The sequence below is a fragment of the Bos taurus genome, chromosome 27, assembly GCF_002263795.3.
Source record: "Bos taurus isolate L1 Dominette 01449 registration number 42190680 breed Hereford chromosome 27, ARS-UCD2.0, whole genome shotgun sequence".
Taxonomy (NCBI): Eukaryota; Metazoa; Chordata; class Mammalia; order Artiodactyla; family Bovidae; genus Bos; species Bos taurus.
In genome coordinates this window covers 40,284,955-40,308,914 of record NC_037354.1, presented here as the reverse complement: position 1 = coordinate 40,308,914, position 23,960 = coordinate 40,284,955, and the positions used below count along the sequence as shown (strand labels likewise).

General features: G+C 47.9%; 1 protein-coding gene across 6 annotated transcripts in view; it reads left to right on the top strand.

The window, feature by feature from the left end:
* The window catches only part of RARB (retinoic acid receptor beta), a 595,561-nt gene that overhangs the window by 483,351 nt on the left and 88,250 nt on the right, over positions 1–23,960 (top strand). For all 6 annotated transcript variants that reach the window (XM_059882386.1, XM_059882389.1, XM_024986389.2 and 3 more), the window contains one exon: positions 8,062–8,203. In XM_059882386.1, coding sequence (XP_059738369.1) covers positions 8,062–8,203 — 142 coding nt within the window. The remainder of the gene's footprint in view (positions 1–8,061; positions 8,204–23,960) is intronic.

Sequence of the window (23,960 nt, the reverse complement as noted above, 5' to 3'; positions counted from 1 at the left end):
TTTGTCATAGGTTAATTGATCATAGGTGCGTGGTTTTAATTCTGTTTTCTATCCTGTTCCATTGATTTCTGTTTTTGTGCCAGTACCATACTGTTTTGATGACTACAGCTTTGTAGTATAGTCTGAAGTCAGGGAGCCTGATTCCTCCAGCTCCATTTTTCTTTCTCAAGACTGCTTTGGCTATTTGGGTCTTTGGGGACTCCATATAAATTTTAAGATTTTTTTTTTGTTCTAATTCTGTGAAAAATGTCATTGGTAATATAATAGGGATTGCATTGAATCTATAGATTGCCTTGGGTAGTATACTCACTTTAACAATATTGATTCTTCCAATCCACAGACATGGTATATCTTTCCATGTGCTCGTTTCTTCTTTGATTTCTTTCATCAGCATCTTATACTTTTTAGAGTACAGGTCTTTTGTTTCCTTAGGTAGGTTTGTTCCTCAGTATTTTATTCTTTTTAATGCAATGGTAAATAGAATTGTTTCTTGAATTTCTCTTTTTGATCTTTTGTTGTTAGTTTATAGAAATGCAGCAGATTTCTGTATATTAATTTTGTAACCTGCAACATTACCAAATTCATTGAAGACTTCTAGTAGTTTTTTGGAACAAGACATTATATATAATTGTACGTAAAGCCTAATTCTTAGCCACTTCCTTTGTAGCTTAGTTGGTAAAGAACCTGCCTGTAATGCAGGAGACCTGGGTTCAATTCTTGGGTCAGGAAGATCCCCTGGAGGAGGAAACGGCAACCCACTCCAGTATTCTTGCCTGGACAGAGGAGCCTGGTGGGCTACACAGTTCACAGGGTCACAAGAGTCAGACACAACTAAGCAACTAAACCACCATAAAGGAGAGAGTGAGATGGGCCTCCTGTTTCCTTGTCCTTTGTAGGTTTGGGACATTTGACTAGCTCGTCAAGGGAATTAGGAATCTTAAGTATTTAGGTATAGGAAAATATTTAGGTTTGCAAGAGACAGTTACCTTTCCTTCTGATTTATGATTGTTTATGTCCTGTAGATAGTAGGTCAGTTAGTACAAGGGCACCTTGTATCCCCAAAGGAAGACAAACGAAATCTGAGTAGGACGTGGGTGTTCCATGGTTATTACTAAGATATGAAGCAGATGGCTCACAAATGGCTCCAAGGCCTGTGGCCTTCTCTACCATCAGTTCAGTTCAGTCGCTCAGTCGTGTCCAACTCTTTGCGAACCCATGAATCGCAGCATGCCAGGCCTCCCTGTCCATCACCAACTCCCAGAGTTCACTCAAACTCAGGTCCATCGAGTTGGTGATGCCATCCAGCCATCTCATCCTCTGTCGTCCCCTTCTCCTCCTGCCCCCAATCCCTCCCAGCATCAGAGTCTTTTCCAATGAGTCAACTCTTTGCATGAGGTGGCCAAAGTACTGGAGTTTCAGCTTTAACATCATTCCTTCCAAAGAACACCCAGGGCTGATCTCCTTCAGAATGGACTGGTTGGATCTCCTTGCAGTCCAAGGGACTCTCAAGAGTCTTCTCCAACACCACAGTTCAAAAGCATCGATTCTTCGGCGCTCAGCTTTCTTCACAATCCAACTCTCACATCCATACATGACCACTGGAAAAACCATAGCCTTGATTAGACGGACCTTTGTTGGCAAAGTAATGTCTCTGCTTTTGATTATGCTATCTAGGTTGGTCATAACTTTCTTTCCAAGGAGTAAGCGTCTTTTAATTTCCTGGCTGCAGTCACCATCTGCAGTGATTTTGGAGCCCAGAAAAATAAAGTCTGACACTGTTTCCACTGTTTCCCCATCTATTTCCTATGAAGTGATGGGACTGGATGCCATGATCTTCGTTTTCTGAATGTTGAGCTTTAAGCCAACTTTTTCACTCTCCTCTTTCACTTTCATCAAGAGGCTCTTTAGTTCTCCTTCACTTTCTGCCATAAGGGTGGTATCATCTGCATATCTGAGGCTATTGATATTTCTCCCAGCAATATTGATTCCAGCTTGTGCTTCTTCCAGCCCAGCGTTTCTCATGATGTACTCTGCATATAAGTTAAATAAGCAGGGTGACAGTATACAGCCTTGACGTACTTTTCCTATTTGGAACCAGTCTGTTGTTCCATGTCCAGTTCTAATTGTTGGGAGGGGGTTTTTTTGGTTGAACCCTCGTTCTTTGATAGCATGAATAGAAGAGCGTGAAGTAAGAAAGGCTGAAAACCCATGATTAGGAAACACTTGACTCAGTCTGTGATGCAGGTCTGCCTTCTTGACCTCGTGGCAGAAAACCAGGTCCTCAGGCTAACTGGTGACTGGCGACTGAGCCAGTTCCGGGGGTTGGCACTGCAGCCTCAGTCTGGCCACAGACACCCGCCCCGGGTCCCCACAGAGGTGAGCTGAGGTCTCCACTCCAAGAGAAAGCTGAAGCCATCTGAAAGCCCTCTGGTTGATATGTTTTAAACCCAAAGCCAGTCCCAAGAAGTCGTAGTTGTTTCTGGCTTCGCTTTTCTCATTCATTTTATTGAGGTATATTTGCTGTACAATGTTGTGTTAATTTCTGCACGACAGTGACCCAGGTATACACACACTTGCTTGCTTTTTCATACTCTTTTCCGTGATGGCTTATCGCAGGGTATTCCATATAGTTCCCTGTGCTATCCTGTGGGCTCTTGTTCATCCATCTTACATATAGTGGTTTGCAGCCGCTAATCCCAGACTCTGGGGCCATCCCTTCTCCACCCCTCCTCCACCTCGGCCGCCACAGAGCTGTCCTCTGTGTCCGTGAGTCTGAAGGAGCCGCGGCTGTTGCCCTGCAGGTGGAAGGTCTGTCCGTCCTTTGTCTCCACACGCCCCGCCTCCTCACTGTTTGCTGCGCCCCCGGAAGCCCCCTCGTCCTCGCCCTCAAGCTGTCTCAGCATGCCCCTCCCTGCTGTGATGACCCACTGGGGATCTCAGAAACATACACCTGGGAAGGGTCCCGGGACTCAGCCACCAGCCCCTCACTGAGGGGATGGGTGGGCCCAGCTCCCCGCGGGGACTCCCCAGGCCACCCCTCAGCTTCCCCTCCAGGGCCCTGCCCGCCTCCCCTCTCCCCTGCGGCCGCACCTCCGAGGAGGAGGACGGAGTCCTTCACCTGGACCTGCTCGGCTTTTCCGCCTCTTCTCCTGGACGTGTGTCTCTACCCATCTACGGCTGCAAGAACTACCACACTTGAATTTGGTACTATTTTATGGAAATGTTTTGTTCTTTTTACTTTTTAAAGAATTTTTAAATTTAACTTTTATTTTATGTTGAAATCTAGTTGATTCCCACTGTTGTGTTAGTTTCTGCTGTATAGCAAAGTGACAAATTTACACACACACGTGTGTCCACTCTTTGTCAGATTCTTTTCCCGTACTGGTCACTACAGACTACTGAGTAGAGTTTTCTGTGCTCTGAGTAGGTCCTTGTTGATTATCTATTTTATACATGTGTGTGTGTTAATCCCCAACTCCTCATTTGTCCCTCCCTCCCCCTTGGGTAACCATAAGTTTCTTTTAAAAGTCTATGAGTCTGTTTCTGTTTGAACTCAATATTTCTAAAGCCCATTTTACATATGACAAATTTCGGCTACAGTTTTTTTGTTTTGCTTTTTTGTGGGAGAGGCTACAGTTTTTTGATTCTCAAAATTACGAGGCTCTCAATTTTAGGTGGGACAGATTCCTGGCTTTAAACCTCATTGAGTCACATAGTGAGAAACGTGTTTATTATCTCTCAGTCCCTCGAAGGAAAGTCTCAAGGTAGGGCTGATCTCGTCCTCAGTCTTGCTGTGTCCCTTTTCTGCCAGAAGAGAGGAGGCTGGACTCCAAGTCCTTAGCACAACCCGGATCCAGGAAGAGTGAAATCACTTATGATTATTATTTTTTTATTATTATTAATGTATTTAATTTTTGGCCGTGCTGGGTCTTCGTTGCTACGTGGGCTTCTCTCTAGTTGTGGAAAGCAGGGAGCTACCCTTGAGTGCTGTGCGCTGGCTTCCCACTGCAGTGGCTGCTGCTGTTGAGGAGCACAGGCTTTCGGCGCAGGCTCAGCAGCTGTGGCACATGGGCATAGTTGCTCTGCAGCATGCGGGATCTTCCCAGAGCAGGGATCGAACCCATGTACCCTGCACTGGCAGGCGGAATCTTATCCACTGTGCCACCAGGGAAGTCCTGACTACTGTTCTGCTAGACTTCACTCTGTTTATTAATGGCACCCCACTCCAGCACTCTTGCCTGGAAAATCCCATGGATGGAGGAGCCTGGAAGGCTGCAGTCCATGGGGTCACTGAGGGTCGGACACAACTGAGCGACTTCACTTTCACTTTTCACTTTCATGCATTGGAGAAGGAAATGGCAACCCACTCCAGTGTTCTTGCCTGGAGAATCCCAGGGACGGGGGAGCCTGGTGGGCTGCTATCTATGGGGTCGCACAGAGTCGGACACGACTGATGTGACTCAGCAGCAGCAGCAGCATCCCTCTCATTATTTAATGACAGTGCTAGCTTTTGAATTGAGCCAGAGGTTAAAGGTTTTCATTTTAGATAATGCTAGAAATAAAAGAAGTCTCAACCTAGATAAAAACATTAGGTCGATTAAAATGTTGGTGGCACGGGGCTATGGTGCCACCCACACGCATGCACACATGAGATCCTCCAAGCAGTGGAAATGAGGTTTACCGGACAGCTCACGGTACCTACTGCAGGGGAGGGAGATCAGGACAAGACAGGCCCCTCTGTGGCTGCCACGGGCATTTCCATTCACCCAGCCCGTGTGCAAAAGTACCTGAGAGCATCCGTCCTAGCCAGCAAGTGTCCTGTCGTGGTGGAAATAATTTCCTGAAACTCAGATTCCCCTTCTGAAATGCAGCCTAAACTCTGATTTGGAAAACTAAGAAGTCCTATTTAGTTACCGCTATCACTGTCACTGAACCTCACTCCCTGGATAATTAGTGATGTATAACGTTCTTAAGCCTCTCTTGTTCCATCTCGGTGTCATGAGATTGGTTTCCTCTCTTCCATGCTCCCTCGCCAAGAATGTGCCGAACTGAATATTCGGTTTTTAATAAACGGAGGAGGCCACCTTTGTCCACACCTCACTGGCCTCATGCCTGCAGAGACTGGATCTTCCAAGTGTCAGTGTTCCTTGGCAGTAGAGCAGAGAAGTGTTTGTAAATAGGGTTTGTACATCTGGCAGCCAGAAGTGTCCTGTATGTATTAATATTTTCTGCAGGAAAAGATACATTTGAAGTGACCATAGGGCACAGATTCTCTTAGAGTTGCAGGATATTTATAGCCTGTTATTTTAGATTCTGAGCATATTTATAGCTCCAGAGGTACAAAAATAAACTATGTTTTCTTGGAAAAATGTGTGTATCTGGGATGTGACAGGAGTTGCAACCTTAAACAAGATTTCTAGGCATTTATGGTTTAACCATGCCAGTGAAAATATGTTATGTAGACATTAAAATCCTAGGGTGCCCACGTACATATCCTAAATAATGTGTGTTACATGAGCTTTCTTGGCCACTGTGCTTTAGCTTTGAAGGTTTTTAGTTCTGGCTCCTGGAGTGCTGTTAGTGTACTGCAGGGAAAGGTGAACTCAAATGGTGAGTCTTATTTGCGGTTCAGCACGTTGGGTGGCGTGTTTCTTAGGTTCAGGAGAATTGTGTCTGATGTAGGTAAAAGTTGCATCACAATTGATAAGGTAAAACTCCTTGCTTTTATTGCCCCTAGCAGCAGAGAGGTTACTGATGGGCGATTGGAAGAGGAAAAAGACAGCAGGTTTCCTCGTCAGTCACTATTCATTCATCTGCGTGTTAACAAGCATCACTCAATTTCCCATTCTCTGCAGAGCTGTGTGGGAAGATGGGTAAGCAGAGAGGGGAAGGCGGGGACCCTGTGCTCCTGGAGCCTAAAGTTTGATTTTTTTCATCTGAGTGTCAAAAAATCAAGATAAATTTCTTCTTCGGTCAAATTGTAACACCCAAAAGTTAATAAACAGTGAAAGTGAAGTCGCTCAGTCGTGTCCAACTCTTTGCGACCCCTGTGGACTATAGCCAGGCTCCTCTGCCCATGGGATTCTCCAGGCAAGAATACTGGAGTGGGTTGCCATTTCCTTCTCCAGGGGATCTTCCCGACCCAGGGATCAAACCCGGGTCTCCCGCACTGCAGGCAGACGCTTTACCCTCTGAGCCACCAGGGAAGCCCTAATAAACAGTAACTTATTCAAATATGCAGTAAACACATATTGAGGATTTACTGTCATTAATGAGGAAAAGAGGAGGAGGACAAATTGGTTCAAAGAAGGATATGAGCAAACACCTCAGTAGGTAGCTGCACAGACAGACAGTGTACCTGATACAGTGACGGGAAAGAAGAATGCTGGCATAAGATGGCGAGGTTAGACACACCTGGTCAATGCCTGCAAGGCAACACAACAGTCATCTTTGGTTATATCTCAGCTGGGCAGGAATCTTTGGATCTGTAACAGACCAGTGTGATTCTTAAGTTACCAGTCTTCTACAGTCTTTACAGAGTCAGGGTGCAGTCAATAATAAGCAGTAAGTTACAGTTACGTTTCCTGAAACCGTTGGATGACTGGGTGAGTTTATGAGTCAGTGCCGCGCATGCAGACTTTGTGCGAGGACGGCGGTATTCTGTGCATGCGCTGTCCAGCGTGGTAGGCACCGCGCATACGTGGCTGCTGAGCGTTTGAAATGTGGCTAGTACAAGTGAGGAGTCAATTTTTTAATTTTGTTTAATTTTTAACACACAGAATGGGAGAAAATATCTGCAAACAAAGCAACCACAAGGAATTAATCTCCAAAATTGACAATGAGTTTGTGCTGCTTAATATGAAAAAAAGAACCCAATCAAAACTAGGTAAAAGATCTAAGTAGACATTTCTCTAGAGAAAACATACCGATGGCCAAGAGGCATGTGAATAAAGACTCTCAACATCGCTAATTATTAGAGAAATTCAAACCGAAACTGCAATGAGGTAGCACCTCACAAGAGCCATAGTGGCCATCATCAAAAAGTCTACACACAAGAAATGCCAGAGACCGTGTGGAGGAAAGGCGGAGCCCTCCCAGTGCTGGTAGGAATGCAAACTGGTGCAGCCACTGTGGAGAACAGCTGGAGGCTCCTTACACTAAAAATAGAGCTACCATAGGACCCTGCAGTCCCACCCCGGGCGTATATCTGGAGAAAACAATGGTTCAAAAGGATACATCCCCCCATGTTCATTGTAGCACTGTTTACGATAGCCAAGACATGGAAGCTGCCCAAGTGTCCGCTGACAGATGAACGGATAAAGAAGTTATGGTCCATGTATACAGTGGGATACTACTCAGCCACTGAACTGGGATGGACATGGAGATTATCATAGTAATTTTATTTAATTTTCCTCAATTTTGACTTAAATGACCACATGTGATTAACAGCTACCTTTTTGGACAACACAACTCTAATATGCCATTAAATGACCAAGCGTCATTTTTCTGCCTTGTTTCCAACCGTGGCTAATACTTTTCTTAAACACGCTGTAAGTTAAGTCACGTTTTAAATATGGTTACATGAGCTAAATATGTAAAAGGAATTGGAGAGGACACCTTTGAAAAGACCTAATTCTTTCATGAAGCATATAATTTCTTCTGCAAATTGAATGCTTCTTCTGTTGGGTTTCTTGACAGTAGACTCACCTGAAGTCACTCTGGCCAACGTGGGAACCACTTAGGAAGTTAAGCCTGTCTGGAGGAATGTCAGCTCTGCATTGTACTTCCCAAGGCATTCATTTTCTTTTAGCAAGATAATAACAGTCATGTCCAGTTTTGATTAAAAGGAACTTTCTGCTTTGCAGCAAAGGAAGAGACTATGAATATGACTATCATATTTCACAAGGATACAAGGATTTTAAGGCTTAAATAAGTTAACTTTTCTGCTGCCATCACTTCATTACTCAGAACGAGCAGTCAATGCATTGATAAGGTTGACTTTGATTTCTCATGAAGCTCGGTAGTCTTGCTTAATTTTCTCCTCTTTTCACTTGCCCGCAGGGCTTTTTCCGCAGAAGTATTCAGAAGAACATGATTTACACTTGTCACCGAGATAAGAATTGTGTTATTAATAAAGTCACCAGGAATCGATGCCAGTACTGTCGACTCCAGAAGTGCTTTGAAGTGGGGATGTCCAAAGAATGTAAGTGGAGCTTCAAAAATTCTTTTTCTCTTTGCTTTATCTATAAATATGATGACTCAGCCTCCAAAATCAAGTTGTGGAGGACATCAGCATGTGGAATTCAGACATGACACTAATGATATATTGCCACGGTTAGGTGTCAACAGAGATGGCATGGAAATAGAAAACTGGGCATTTGCAGATAAAATTTGAGTGGCATTTGGTGAAAGGGGAGGAGCTGGGTGTCGTGCTTGTATTCCAGAGCAGTTCGTAACTGACTCTGTGTCTCTGCTGGTAACCCGAGCGTGTCCTAGAACCACATGGAGACCATTCCCCCGGCTTGACAGGAGGAATAAAGAGCTCTGCCTCTACTGATGAGAATAAAACGAGGCAGAGGCAGTAGAAATAATGCACCCTTTCTCAGAGGGGAGGGAGTACCAAACTTTTGCTGTTGAAGAAACATTTAGAAATTTGGCACATTGACACTTTTCCAAACTCGATTCAGCTTTTCTCCTTCCCACCACCCCCTCCTCCAATTATACACTTGATTAATTCAGAAGAGAACATGTGAATAGATTAAAAATGAGTGGTCCAGAATCATCCGCTTATGGGGCTTTGAAGTAGACGTGCTTTAACGCAGGCAGAGGGAATACAGCACCAAAAAGTCATTGCTTGTGGGTTCTCCTTGGTGCTTTCAATGAAGAGAGCAGGAACATGCCAGACCAATGCCCTGGCTTGGGCGGGTGTGAGGAAGAGGCAGGGGTGTGTGCCAGGGGGAACAATCAGTGGAATCTGCCCACCTGCCCTGCATCCCGTGGGGATCTCGTGGGGCCCTGGGCGGGGTGGTCTAAGTGGCTCTGGAGATGCTGAGCCACACACACCCGTCTACAAGTGTGGGGCAGAAAGCCACAGTTTGACAGTGGGGTTTGAAGACTCGTGTTGTTCAGAGGCTCTTGGATTTTGGAACTGGGACATGCGGCCCGGTGCCAGTGCAGAAGGTCCCTGGAGCCAGGAGGGCCCGCACTGAGGGTGTGCAGCTGGCCGCCCAGCTCTCCCCTGGGAGCTGTGACTCGAGGATGTTTCTTGGTGGCCTGCCCAGTGTGTTCCTAACTGTGCCCAGGGTTTAAATGGGCTTTTCTACCTCTTGGGTTTCTACACTTCAGGGAAGACATCAGGGTTGGATCAATTCACTGGACTCAAGCCACCAGTATATTCTGTTCCAGGCAGTATCATTGGTTCATGGTGAACTTGTAACCTAGGTTGGCCCAGTGAGAAAGAGTTCAAGACTCATGCTCATGATCCATAAAAGAAAAAAAATGGTTAATTAGACTTCATCAAAATCAGAAATGTCTGCTGTTCCAAAGACACTGTGAAACTAATGACAAGACAAGCCACAGGTGAGGAGAAAATATTTACAAATCACATATCTGATAAGGACTTAAATGTAGAAATAGAAAACCTTTGAAAACTCGATGATAAGAAAGCAAATAACCCAATTAAAAAAAAACTAAGTAGTACTCTTCAAAAACGCTAAGATTCTGAAAGACAGAATGACTGAGACACGACAGCTAAGTGATCCTGAAGATGCTGGAGCAGAAGGAAACTATCCATAAAGGACATTATTGGGACGCTTATTGAAATTTGAGTACAGACCGTAGGTTAGAATTGAGTCCGCTTTAAATTTCCCGACTTTGATCGTTGCGCTTTTGTTATATGAACAAGAGAATGTTCTTATTCTCAGTATCTGCAACTAGCTCTCCATGGTTCAAAAGATAGGGGGTGTGTGTGTGTGTGTGTGTGTGTGTGTGTGTGTGTGTAGGTGTATGTGTGTGAGACAGAGAAATGAGACAGAAAGAACAGAGAGGTGAAAAATATCAAACCTTATGAGTCTGAGTGAAGGCATACACCATGAAGGAGCTCCTTGTACCATTCTTGCAACTTTTCAGCAAATTTGAAATTTTATCAAAATAAAATTACTAAAACAAAAGACTCATGCTTAGAAGTGTCCTGCCTTCTGCCGCAGGTGCACGGGGAGACAGGTGCCCACGGGTCCTCTCAGCCCTGAAGGAGGTCAGTGACAGGTCAGAGCAGGCTCTGTGGATGGAGGAGTGGACAGACAGACAAACTCAGGCCCTGACGGCATCCCTGAGTTGCTGAACCAACCGCCCCTGGAACCTCTGCCTCCAGGTCATTTGGTGGTATCTGCCAAGAGGCCATCATGAAGGCCCTTGGGCTGGGCCCTCATTCATAATTATGCTCCCGATGAGCAAGCATGGGGTCACCAGCCCCATGGGTACCAGATGGAAGCATCCAGCAGGTGGCATCCTCTGGGGGCTCGTCTGCAGGTGATGAGTCCACATTTCAGCAAGTTCCTTTGATCCCCTCTGGACTTCAGAGCTATCAAATGAAAAAAAGAAAAATCAATGAATGTTATGATATGAAAGTAATCTTTACTTAGTTCAGGCCCCAAACCCTACCACTGACGAGAAAAGAGTGATATTGCCCTGAAAGAAGCAGATCATTTTTATGTGTGTGCAAGACCCACAGGATGTCCCCTTAACTCCCTTTTTTGGTCTGACATTCTTTAGATGTGGATGTTACGCTGCAGTTCTGTGGGGGAATTTTGGTTCAGACTACAATTATAAATGAGTAAGGCAGCTGTGGACTCAGGGTAAATCGGTACTTTTGCCTTTATTTTGTGTGGGCTAGAGACCCATTTCCTGCTTACATTACTTAAAACCCATATCCTGCTGCTCTGTAAAAACTGGCAGGTCAGTTGCCAATTTAAAAAAAATAATAATAATAATGTTCACACCCACAGGAAAACTCTAGTTTCAACCCTCAAGGAACTTATCACTCTAATTAGTTTGAAAAATATAGGAATGGGAAAAAAATGGGATCGTTATGCCCGAGTATACAAAAATAAATGTATTTTCTTTAGAAGGAAATTGAAGGCGAAGACAATAAACACTTGGAGTATAGTGACTGAGAGTCTAATAGAAAATTTTAAAAGTTGAAACAGAAGGAAGCAGGAAAATAAGAGAATCGGTAACCAATTAGACCACAGTATCCGCAACTGAAATAAACCCAGAAATCATAGAGACTCTTGGGATGGTCGAGCTGAAAATGGATCTCAGAGATTGGTTTTCACTCACCCCTCTCCCTTGACACACAAGTATACCAGGGCCCAGAAAGATGAAACGGTCCTCCCAGCCATCCCCTACTGGCTGCAGACAGAGCCAGGCCCAGAGTTCACGGCTGCCACCTCTCCTTGCCACGCTTTCTTCACAGCACCAAGATGAGCCAGGCCTTCGGGTCTAGTTGTAGGTCTTGTCAGTTCACCAGGATGTTGCAGAACTCTTTGGATGCAAGGGACAGAAAACCCGGCTGAAACTTGCCATAAGCTCAAAAATCAGCACATGTAACGGGACTTTCCGGATACCATGACTGGATCCAAAGGCTCCTGTTTGTTTTAGGGGCATTTTCATTGTCCCCTTCATCTCTCCCAGCTGGTTTTTGTTTTGTTTTTGTTATTTTACTGGGTTGGTTTTGTTTCTGGGAAGCTTTTCCAAGTGACTAATAAAGATGGCCAACCAACAGCTCCAGCCAATAGCCTACCCAGCAGAAACACAGGGATCCAGATCCTGGGTGAAGGCAGGACTTGGGGGTGGGGCAGGGGCAGAGTACTGTGATTGGCTAGTTCTGGATCCGTGTCCATCCCTGGATCCCGCCCCCCGAGCCAGAAAGATGGGGGCAGAAACGATTTCATGTTCAGCATGAAGTATCAAGTCTTCGGCACTGTCCCCAGAATGTTCTTATTCTTGAATCGGGGGCAGCGGGTGGAGAAACCTCAGCATTATAGTGCTCGCTAACACAGACAAGGTGTTTTCCGTGTACCAGGCACGGCGTAAACTGCTCATAATATGTCATCCCATTTGATCCTCAGAGCAACCCTGTAAGATAGGTTAGTTTCAATTCCTCTCTCCCCCTGTTTTAGGAAGATGTGGACGCTGAGGCACAGAGAGGTTAATTTACTCGCCGTAACACAGTGGGTAAGAGGCAGCCCTGGGCTTAGGGCCCAGGGAGTGACACTGTGTGCCCTAAAAAGCAGCTTTGAAAACTCTGGATTTTATTACCAGTGGTTAATAAAACAGCAGTCACACTCCTTGCTGTGTATTAGAGATGTACGCCCTGGAAAATCATGTGCAAATTTAATTTTTGTAGATCAAATTTGGTTTTAAAAGTATACGGGGGTGTACAGAGAAAGCCTTTTCTGCGTGTCCCGTCAGAAAAGCGAGGTTGTTTCTTTATTTTCCTGTTCCCTGAATGCTGGTGGGCTTACCTTCTATCTTCCAAGAGCTTTGTACAAGAGGGGAACCTGGGTTTTTTTTTTTGGCAGAAGAGTGGCTATTTGTCAGAGCATAGGATTTGAAACCAGTAACAGCAAGGGGGAAAAGAAATCGATTTTCAGCCGCATTTGAAAAGTAGTACAAAAATTTATGAAGAACTTGGGGAGGAGGGAAAGGAAGTAACATGACTCCAGCTTGAGTGATGATGAACTTCTGCAGGTGGGTGGGAGGCTGGTGACCACGGCAGGCAATGCAGCAAAGCCCTAAAGTAAAAACCGGGGGGGGGGGGGAAGGATCAGCAGCAAATGGAGACAGAAGATTTGGGACTGAGAATGAGACATTCGGTCCAGACAAGCTTGTTCTGCGGTGGGGAGGGAGCAGGCTGAAGCCATGCTGCTTAGGGATCACAGAAGGGAAGATGACAATGTGCGTTCCGGTCAGTGACAGAAAGCCCAGTGATAACTCACATTTTCAACCGTTGATCAGCAAAACTGAAAAAAGGGTCAAATAGAAAATGTTTTGACTCTGTGGGCCGTGTGATCTCTGTCCCAGTGCCTCGGCTCTGCCGCTGTAGCACAAACACAGCTGTTGCTGCTGTTATTTAGTCGCTCAGTCGTGTCCGACTCTTTGGAACCCCGTGGACTGTAGCCCGCCAGGCCCCTCTGTCCACGGGATCTCCCAGGCAAGGATACTGGAATGGGTTGTCATTTCCTCCTCCAGGGGATCTTCCCGACCCAGGGATCGAACCCCTGTCTCTGGCATTGGCAGGTGGACTCTGCCGCTGAGCCACCAGGGAAGCCTAATCACAGCTACAGAAAATATACGAGCAGAAAGGTGTGGTTGTGTCCCTGTGCAGCTTTATTTACTAAACAGGTGTCCGGTGGGTTTGGTCTGGAAGTACTCCTGCCTTCCTGGCTCCCCCAGCGGTCAGCCATGCCGGCTGCTCTGCGACCTCAGCTTCGCGCCCCCTCCCCGCCACCTGCTTTTCTCCTGTGACGGGTAATCACTTAGCTTCCAGCTGCGCTAGAGCCTCTGGCCCTCGAGCCTCTCACAGCTCTCAGCTCCTGCAAAGGCTGTGCCCTGTAGTTAGGTTTTCACCCCCTTCCCCATCCGAGGAACCCCAGAAGCCTGCTGAAATGTTGCTTCCTCCCTGAAGCCCCCCGCACGCTCCGTTCTCTCCCCTGTGCTCCTGGGGGGGGGGGGGGCGGAGGCTCTGTACAAGCCTCTAGGAACCACAGGCTATTTTGTTATCCCATGAGGCTTCCTGGCTTGATTATAAACCCCTGAGAGGCGAGCGTCCTGTGCTCCTTACCTTATAGCCCCAGAAGCTAGCACGATGCTTGCACAGGGAAGTCAGGTTGTCAAGGGGCTTAACTGTGGCTGTACTGAGAGACGCCCTGGCCTCTGCGAGCTGTCAGCCACACAGCCTTTCTGGATAAAACTATTCAACTGTCACTCACTCACTCCTCTGCCCCGGGCCCAGAACAAGACACACACCTTCTCCAGGGCTGTGTTCTCTACCTAGATGAGCGAAGCCTTGCTGCTGACTGACCACCTGGGCATGGTCTGAGAAGGGATGCTTTTCCTCCTGTTCAGAGACTGGTGTTGCTGCCATCAGCTTCCTCTGTCTGGTCGCCTTCCCTGGCAGATTTAAAGTTTTTGTAGTGTGTTCACTGGGGAAGACCGTCGAGCCGAGCAGGCATCGCATGTGACCGTGCATGAAAAACGCAGGGAAGGTGGGAGGAACTGGGATGGATGGGCAGGGGGCAGGCTGTGGCTCCCTTTTGCCAAACCTTGGTAATGCTGGCCAGGGTTCTTGGCCTCCTCAATCAATAGATATTGATTAGAGGCCAGACAAGAAATTCAGGCAAGGTTTTATTGGGGTCCCTGCTTCATAAAGGGTAGTGAAAACAAGTAACAGGCTCCCTTGCTCACTCCCTGAGCAGGATGGGGCAGCTGGTTCCTTACATGAGGGATGGGGACGTGTCCTGGGCTTCCCTGGTGGCTCAGCTGTGAAGAACCCGCCTGCAGTGCAGGAGACCCGGGTTCAGTCCCTGAGTTGGGAAGATTCCCTGGAGGAGAGCAGGGCAACCCACTCCAGTATTCTGGCCTGGAGAATCCCATGGACAGAGGAGCCTGGCGGGCTACAGTCCATGGGGTCATAGAGAGTCAGACACAAAAGACCAACTAGAGAGGGGCGGGGGGTGGTGTGTGTCCAGGGGTCAGGCTAGAGGGCTGTCTTAGGGTCTGCCCGCCCCTTTGGTGGTGCTGAGTGCAGGGGCATGCGCAGTTCCCTGCTTCTGTTCCCGACTCCGCAGAAGTGGCAGTTGGGTTTTTTGGTCTCTCTGTATATCTTGTTGTCCGTACTTTGCCCCAACCGCTCACATATATGCAGTTGCTTTTAGTCCCTGCTGGTTTCTTTGTATTTTGTTGCTGGAAGAGACGTTTGTCCAGGGGCAAGCACAGCAGCAAAGGGTCCCAGGTCCCAGGCCATCTCAGTTCAGTTCAGTCCAGTCACTCAGTCACGTCTGACTCTTTGTGACCCCATGGACCACAGCACTCCAGACCTCCCTGTCCATCACAAACTGCCGGAGTTTACTCAAACTCATATCCATTGAGTCAGTGATGCCATCCAACCACCCCATCCTCTGTCGCCCCCTTCTCCTCTGACCTTCAGTCTTTCCCAGCATCAGGGTCTTTGCAAATGAGTCAGCTCTTCACATCAGGTGGCCAAAGTATTAGAGTTTCAGCTTCAACATCAGTCCTTCCAATGAATATTCAGGACTGATTTCCTTTAGGATGGACTGGTTGGATCTCCTTGCAGTCCAAGGGACTCTCAAGAGTCTTCTCCAACACCACAGTTCAAAAGCATCCATTCTTCGGCTCTCAGCTTTCTTTATAGTCCAACTCTCACATTCATACATGACTACTGGAAAAACCATACCTTTGACTAGATGGACCTTTGTTGGCAAAGTGACGTCTCTGCTTTTTAATATGCTGTCTAGGTTGGTCATAACTTTCTTTCCAAGGAATAAGTGTCTTTTAATTTCATGGCTGCAGTCACCATCTGCAGTGATTTTAGAGCCCCATAAAATAAAGTCTGACACTGTTTCCACTGTTTCCCCATCTGTTTGCCATGAAGTGATGGGACCAGATGCCATGGTCTTAGTTTTCTGAATGTTGGGTTTTAACTGTCTCATTGGTGGTGAAATTGCTCCCAGACAAAAGGCGGGGATCCAGGGACAGGCTGGACTTGGGGGTGCAAATGGAAGATGCGAATGAGCCTGGATGAAGATGCGTGAGCTGTGATGAGGGGGGTTTGTGGTCCTGGTACCTCCACTGTGTGGCAGGTTCCGTGGGCCTCCGGCCTTTAGGGTGGGCGCCCTCCACAACAGCGTCATGGAAGGTCCTGAGGCCACCGCCCCCTTCTGTTTCTTCTTTCCTTTCTTAAAACCACTGGCTGGTAATTTTCAAAGGAACCTATTTACATTTTCTTTGAGCTTATATTTATGTAGTCCATGCCTTTGAGGGGTAGGGAAAACGCATCTTTGATTTTGTGTGAGAATGCTATTCAGTATTTATTTTACAGCTTTTTTTCCCTAAGACAGTTTCATAAGTGTTTTTTTAAAATAGATTGAATAATCTCTGAATTTAAGAGTCCCTAACCACTCATTGACAGCTTCTCATTTGGGGCATATTGAGATTAAAAACAGCTTTTTATAAAGTCTCTAAATTCCAATTTACACTTTAGACATGAATGTCCCCGTGGGTGGGTTGAATGCAATAAATGGACTTTGTACGGACACTTAAGACACTTCCAGGAGAGGCTCTGGTTGTCTTGTTTCCATCATTTCCCCTTCAGTGTTAAACCTACGTTAAAACAAACCTTTTGGATGAAAGGCTCTTAACCTTGGTTAAAATCACTTTTCTTGGTGCACAATTTATATGGATATGCTCATTGGTTCTACGGCTGAATTTTACTGGCTTAATTATGAAGAAATTCATATTGTAGGTTGCCCCATGTACATGGAAAATTACATAAAAATCATCATCAGGGCACGCAAACGTCTTTCTAATTACGGTTTATTTCTTCCTGTGTTCCCGGGCCCTAGCCTGTTGCTGCGTTTCCGAGGTTCTGTTCTGTTCAGCGGAGATGGAGCTCTAGCCCCGCCTTCTCGCTTCACCCCCACCGCACACAAATCACCCCAAAGCACCTCCCCGGGGAAGTTAAGGAAAGACTGAAACTTTTTTATATCTAAAAATGTCACGGAAGCTGGGACGTAAAAACCCGCTGCCCCGTTCCACTGGCCACAGGCTCCTGTTTGCCTGCATCTGCCCAGGACCCTAAAACCACAGGGGATTCCGTTTGGGCCCCGGCAGGCCGGGCAGTCTGTGCCGCCGTGGGGTTGAACGACTTCTCTCCCCGCAGCCTCGCAGAGCCTCGCCTTAGACAAACGAGAAACTCCCATCAGTCGGCGCATGGAGCGGCGATGGGGGTTGAGCTGGGCCCGCGAGCCCTCCTGTCTGGGGCAGGGCCGAGCTGGCCCCCGGTGTGCGCGGCCTTGCAGGGGGTGGGTCTCGTGCCTGGGACCCCGCCCGCCGCACGACAGGTTCCGGGTCGGCGCTGCCCGTTCCTCGGAGTCTCCCTCCGCTGCTCACACTGGCTGTGTCCTGTCCTGCTGTTGTTGCTGCCACACCTGTCTTTTTTTTTTTTTTTTTTTAATAATGCTATGTAGTTATTTTTGGCTGTGCTTCATCTTCATGCCGTGCGTGCGCGGGCTTTTTCTCCAGTTGTGGCCGGCAGGGGCTACTCTAGTCGTGGTCTGCGGGCTTCTCGTCGCGGTGGCTTCCCCTTGGCGGAGCAGGGCTCTAGGGCGTCCCGGCTTCAGTAGGTGCGGCTCTCGGGCTCTAGAGCGCAGGCTCAGCAGTAGTGGCGCACGGGCTTAATTGCTCCGTGACATGTGGGATCTTCCCGGACCAGGTCGAAGCCGTGTCTCTTGCATTGGCAGGTGGGTTCTTTAGCATCATTACCCCTTTAGTGTTAAAGCTGCATTAAAACCAACCTTTGGATGACTTAACCACTTCCCTGCGCCACCAGGGAAGCCCTGGTTTTGATTTGGATAAGCACAGCCTTGGTCCTCCTTCGGGACAGAAGTGAAGGCGGGGAACTGTGTTGAGGTGTTTGTATAGCAGGACAGTGCAGATGGAAGCCCCACACGTTGCCTCGCCACGTTAAGGGAAAAAAGCTTGCTGACGAAGTTTCTAGAATAAAAGTCCGCCTTCCTTGGCTGCTGTGAACTTGGAGGCAGGTAGCTCATCTGCCTGGAGATGCGTGAGGGCAGAGAATGAGACAGGGTCCTGCTGGCATCACGGAGCCCTGCTCCATGGGGGAAGCTGAAGTGTTAGAAAGGAGGCCTCCCTGCTCATCAGCTCAGGGTGCCGATGCTGGCCCGGGCGGTGCGGAACCGAGCCGAGTCCCCAGGGAGGCAGGGCCCCCTCCCTCGCGGCATCCCCCCTTTTCCGCCCACATGGCTCTGTCCATCTCTCCGCATCCTTCATTTGGGTCTCCGTGCCTGCCTTCCCCTGGACCCATTGTCTCCTTTTTCCCAACTAGACCTTATCACCCTTCAGGCTGTTTATCAGCACGGCTTTTTGCCATCAGCCATGCAGGTGATACGGGCACAAAGTGCTTTACCAAGAGCCTCCCAAGACTTAGGGTCACCCCCCTTGTCCTGAGAGTCGGAGAAGCTAAGGCCTGCCCAGCTCATGGTGCTGGCTTCAACCCACAGGTCCCGTTCCAGTCCCGCAGATCTTCTCAAGCTTCTCTTTGCTCGGTGGTAGTGGCTTAGTCGCTCAGTCCTGTCCGACTCTTGCGACCGCATGGACTACAGCCCACCAGGCTCCTCTGTCCTTGGGATTCATCAGGTGAGGATACTGGAGTGGGTTGCCATTTCCTCCTCCAGAGCATCTTCCCAACCCAGGGATCGAACCTCGATCTCCTGCATTGCAGGCGGATTCTTCACCAGCTGAGCCGCCGACAGTCAAGTTCTCTTGCAAGTTTAATGTTACCAGGTTTTCCGTGTCCTCACCCGTCTTTGCTGCCAAGTCTCATATTCTGTCATTCACATATAAGATTTGATTTGACGTATGCACTGGTTTAATGTGCATTTCCCCTGGTGTAAACTCTGCCCAAGGTGATGTGAGACATAATTTAGGAAATACTGAATACATAATTTAGGAAATCAGATCATACAGTGACAAAGTTATTTCCTTTTCCATCAATATTCATTCAGCCTTTTCATTGCCAGTGAGAAGGTCTCAGGTTGATGCTGATACTTCCTTGATCAACTCCTCATGAACCTTCAATGCTCCCTCTTTTTAACAGAGAGGACAGACTCCTGTCCTTAGGTAGAAACCGTATTTGTTTCAGAGGTGTGCAAACCTTCTTAGGTGGCCAGATAACACTTACTTGAGGCTTTGCAGGCCATTGGGTGTCGTTGCTCCTGCTTTACTGTTGCCCCATGAAAGTTTCATGAAGGAGCCTGGCTTTGTTCCAGTAAAACTTTATTTAGTAAAACTTGATTACAAGCAAAGGCAGTTGACCTGAAAACGCTGTTTACTTATTTTTTTATTCTTATCTCCTATTTATGGCCATTGCTACTCCTTTCCCCTTTATATTAACAGTAGTAAAATAAAATTCTCTAAAATCTGTCTCACCAAAAAATTAGTTTGGATGGAACTCATCAGAGCCTGCTGGCCTGTGAGCGTGTGAAAAACCTGAAGGTAGTCAGGACCGCAGCTGGAAAAAGCCTGGTTTTCTGAGCCAAGCGGTCAGGTGTTGCTGGACAGGAATAGAGCAGCATCTCTCCAGAGCCTGCACCTCGCCTGGGGGTCTGGACCCCCCGGCCTGCCTCTGGCCTGCCCCCACCCAGCCCTCTCCCCACCCCGAGCTGCCCGCATGTGGAGGGTATGGGTCCTGCTTTGCTTGCCTCCTGGGTTCGTCCTGTCCTGGTGCCATGAAGGGTGGGTCACCCCTGGATCTGTGGGGCGGGCTTTCAGACATCCAGACTGCCTGCAGCGGGAGCAGGAGAGGCCAGGCAGGCCTTCAGGGCGGTTTGCTTGAGTCCCTGCCTCATGTTTGTTTATCTGTTTCTGGCTGAGCTGGGTCTTTGCTGCTGCGTGGGCTTTTCTCTGCTTGCGGGAGCAGGGGCCATCTCCAGGTGCAGTGTGCAGGTGGCTCAGGCTGGTGGCTTCTCTTGCGGTGGAGCAGGGCTTTGCGGGCACCTGGTCTTCAGGAGCTGTGGAGCGCGGGCTTAGCTGCTTCTCGACACGTGGGATCTTCCCATGCCAGGGACCAAACCCACGTCCCTTGCATCGGCAGGTGGGTTCTTACCCTCCGCGCCACCGGGGAAGCCCTGTGTCCCTGCGTCCGAAGAGCGGTGTCGTGGGGTTGGAGGCGCAGACCCAAGGCAGCTGGGGTTCGGGTCTCAGCCCCTTCCTGCTTGGCTCTGCACCGCTCGGGCAGGTGGTTCCTCTGCTTCTGCGGTTTTGCCTGTAACAGAGAAATAACCATAGTGTCTCCCTCTCACGGCTACTGTGAGGAACAGATGGATTAACCTGCGGCAGGGGCTAAAGACATTTCCTGGTAAGTCTTAGCCCCTGTTCCTGCTGCCCCTGCTACGATGAAGGCTCCGCCTGGCCCCTGGAGCACGGCCCATGGGATCCTCAGCACGGTCCTCAGTGACTCTACAGGACAGCCGGTGCTCCCGGTCCAACAGCCCATTTACCCAAAACAAGAGGTGCCTTCAGTGGGACATCTGTCTTTGGGGCTCAGACCCAGCCCCCACAAGCAGAGAGCTGGCACTGAGCTGGGGGCCCCCACGCCAGGAACCACCACCCTGCACCACCTGTGGACTCCCCCACGTGAATCAGGGACCATCCACGCAGCGGCCCGGCCTGCAGCCTGCCCACTCTGGTTCTCATCCTGCTCCCCAAAGACCCCCGAGTGATCTGCCTCAGGCCGAGCTGCCCCCCGCCTTCCTCTCCCTCGTCCTAACCCACCACCCCCCTAAGTGAGCCCCCAGGCTCCTCCAACAGCAGAGGCAGGTGGGCACGCTCACCTCCCCACGGTGTGACATGCCACAGACACTTGAGTTCAATGACTTTCAAAGTCAGACTTGTTCTGAGTTCAGAAGGTAGGGGGGTGTGAGAGAGACAGGCGGCAGGTGTTCCCTGCACGGGCTGTGAGCACCCTGAGGGCAGGTGCAATCTCTTTCCTGTTTGGGTCCCCAGCGCCTTGTACTGAGCAGCGAGTTCTGGAATGCGTTGCAGGCAGAGGGTGCTTCAGAAGTGCGGATTCCGAGTCAGGACCTTTGATCTTCCCAAGAGATTGGAATCAACATATTGCTGTATTGAGCCTGTTGTTCTCCCTTCCGTTTCGCTCCCTCCGCTAATTCGCACCCTGTGAACACTAGCCTGTTGGCCCTTTCATGACATGACATCTTGATGTGATGTGTGCCGTGGTGGGTGTAACCAGATAGAGATTGTAAGTGGGTCCTAATGGAGATTTGCTCTCTCTCAGAACCGCGCACACATAGACACCACATTCCATCCAATCTATAACTTGTTAAGGCGCACTATAATTTTATGTACTGCTAAAAAGAAAACAGCACCAATTAAACTAAGACACAGCGAAGATGGTTAAGACAGGTGGCAGTTTCAGAGAGAGAGAGGGAGGGAAGCCAGATCTCAGTCCTGTAAGAAAAGAAAGCGTCTCACATTCGAGGCTGGAAATATGCTCTGTTTTCATCTGGAGCTGTTTTTCATCCTGCTTTAAATAGACACGGATGATAAAACCTCAGTGCCCAAAGACAATCCCCAGCGCAGAGCGTTGGCTGAGTAAATATACAAGGACTTCTAAAATAGCTGGCAGAGAGCCCTTTGTTTGGAAACAAATGTGTCCCTGAAAATAGCAACCCAAGATTCGCCCGCTCAGCCCCTGTGTTCCGGCCGAGCGGGGCCCTGCTTTAAGTGTCTTCTCGGCGGCAGCAGTTCTCTGGAGGGTGGCTCCCTAAATTGCTCCATAAATCCACGCATACCGCTCAGTCTGGAATTTGCCCTTCCTGCAGTGGGACTGCGCACTCACACCAGTCTGCCGTCGCAGAACATTAACTATCACAGTCAGGGTATCCCCTCCCATCCTTCTTCCTCTGATACTGGGAAACAAAGGGTTGCTTTGAGCCGATGAATGCGATTAATGAAGACAGGTGTCTTTTTAGTGGTGAGACCAAGGAGAGAACGCTGTTTCCTCAAGAGAAACAGCGTCCCAAGTTTCTGTCCCAAGTTCACACTTGTTTCAACACTCATTTCACAGATATAATGTCCCTCCATGATTAAAAAGTCTGATCGTCCTGTTTTCAAAATGATTTTCGGACAGAAACGTTCTGAAGTTGGAGGATGTGAGTCCCACCCCCTGTCTTGGCTTGTTTCTTCTGGTGTTGGATAGCATCACTGAGTCAGACTTATAAACAGTGTTTTGGTTTAGCAACATTGTTTAAATCTTAAAATAGAACAGAGGGATTTCGCTGGTGTTTGAAAATGGACCCACTTAGGAGGCGCTCATGATACAGCACTTCCAAGAAGAAGATAAAACTTGCTTTGAGTAAACTCTGTCCACTCTGGGACTTAATGAGGACAGGCAGAAAATCAAGTGCAAACTATAATGCATGAAGGATTCCCGCATTGTGTCCTGAAAGTGTGGGGACACAGCCCTTGAGCAACTTTGAATGGAAGCTTGGGTGTGGCTTCCCCTTGAACTTGGAGCTCTCAGAGATGTGAAAACACGCAGCTCCTAGTGGGCTCCTGACCAGGGAAGGGAGACGTCATGACCTCGTGGAGCCGAGCCAACACTTGGAGATGACCGTGCCTGTGTCTCCTGGATGGTAACAGGATCTGGGGCTACAGAACACAAAGCCCAGTTTGTTTTTGCAAATAGTGCCTTTTGTGTGGCTCTCTGAGTTCCTTAATTTTATGTCCATCAAATTGAAATGTGGTCCTTTACCAGAAAGGCTTATACCCTAATGTTCACTGAAGTATTATTCACAATAGCTGAGACGTGGAAACAGCCTGTATGTCCCTCAACAGAGGAATGGTAAAGATGTGGTACATTTATACAGTGGAATACTACGCAGCCATTAAAATGAAATAATGCCATTTACCACAACATGGATAGGCCTAGAGATGATCATACTAGGTGAAAAATATATGATATTACTCATATGTAGAATCTAGACTTTTAAAAATTAAAGAAGTGAACTTATTTTCAAAACAGAAACAGACTCGCAAATTTTGAAAACCAACTCTTGTTACCAAAGGGGAGACGTGAGTGCGAGGGGGGAGATGTGAGTGCGAGGAGTCAAGCAGGAGCTTGGGGTTAGCGTATGCACACTACAGTATACAAGACAGTCAGTCAGGACCCAGTGCGCAGCACAGGGACACTGCTCGGTGTTCCGTGATTCCCTCTACAGGGAGAGACTCTGAAGAGGATGAACGTGTGTGCGTGTTCCGGAAGCACTTTGCTGTCCACCGGACACAAAGCCAATCCTGGAAATAAGTTATCCTCCACTACAATTTTAAAAAGGAAGATGATGACTCCTCCTCCCTTTAACACATCACCATTCCTTCAGGAGCTGTTTCGCCCTCTCTGCCTTTTGTCTTCTCCTCTAACTGGGGACCTTTTTCAGTTGCAGCTCTGAACTCTTCAGGAGCTCCGGACATGGGGTGTTACGCTGACTTACTCTGAGTTCTCTGAGGATGGTTATATCACACCTCTAATCTCATCAACCCAACTGACTGGCTTTTCCCTTTGGTGCCACGCACTGCAGATTAATAGCCCGTGGATCCCTTTACAGCTTGTTTTGGAAAACTTATTTCAGCCATCAAATAATAAACAGCGCAAGAAGAATTGTTATTTTTTAGTAGTAAATTATCAGTGTGTGTGTGTGTGTGTGTGCACACCTATAGCCCAGCAGGCTCCTCTGTCCATGAAATTTTCCAGGCAAGAACACTGGAATGTGTTGCCATTTCCTCCTCCAGGAAATCTTCCTGACTGAGTGGTCAAACCCATGTCTCTTACATCTCCTGCGTTGGTAGGCAGGTTCTTTACCACCTAATAGTGTCCGTAAATTTCTCTCAGGTATGTAATGTGATCAGAATGGGATTTATGAACCAATTTATATTCTAGTGTAATAATAAGCTGCTATCCCTTTTTTCCATAATTAAAAAAAAAAAAGATGTCTTTTCATTTTGAATCATCCATTAGAGGCCAATGGGACTTTCACTGAGAGTGGTTTAGAAAAGTTAACAAGAAGATACGGCTGATAGAATAGACAACTTGCATTTTTTTCCATAGCTATCGAGTCATTTCTTTG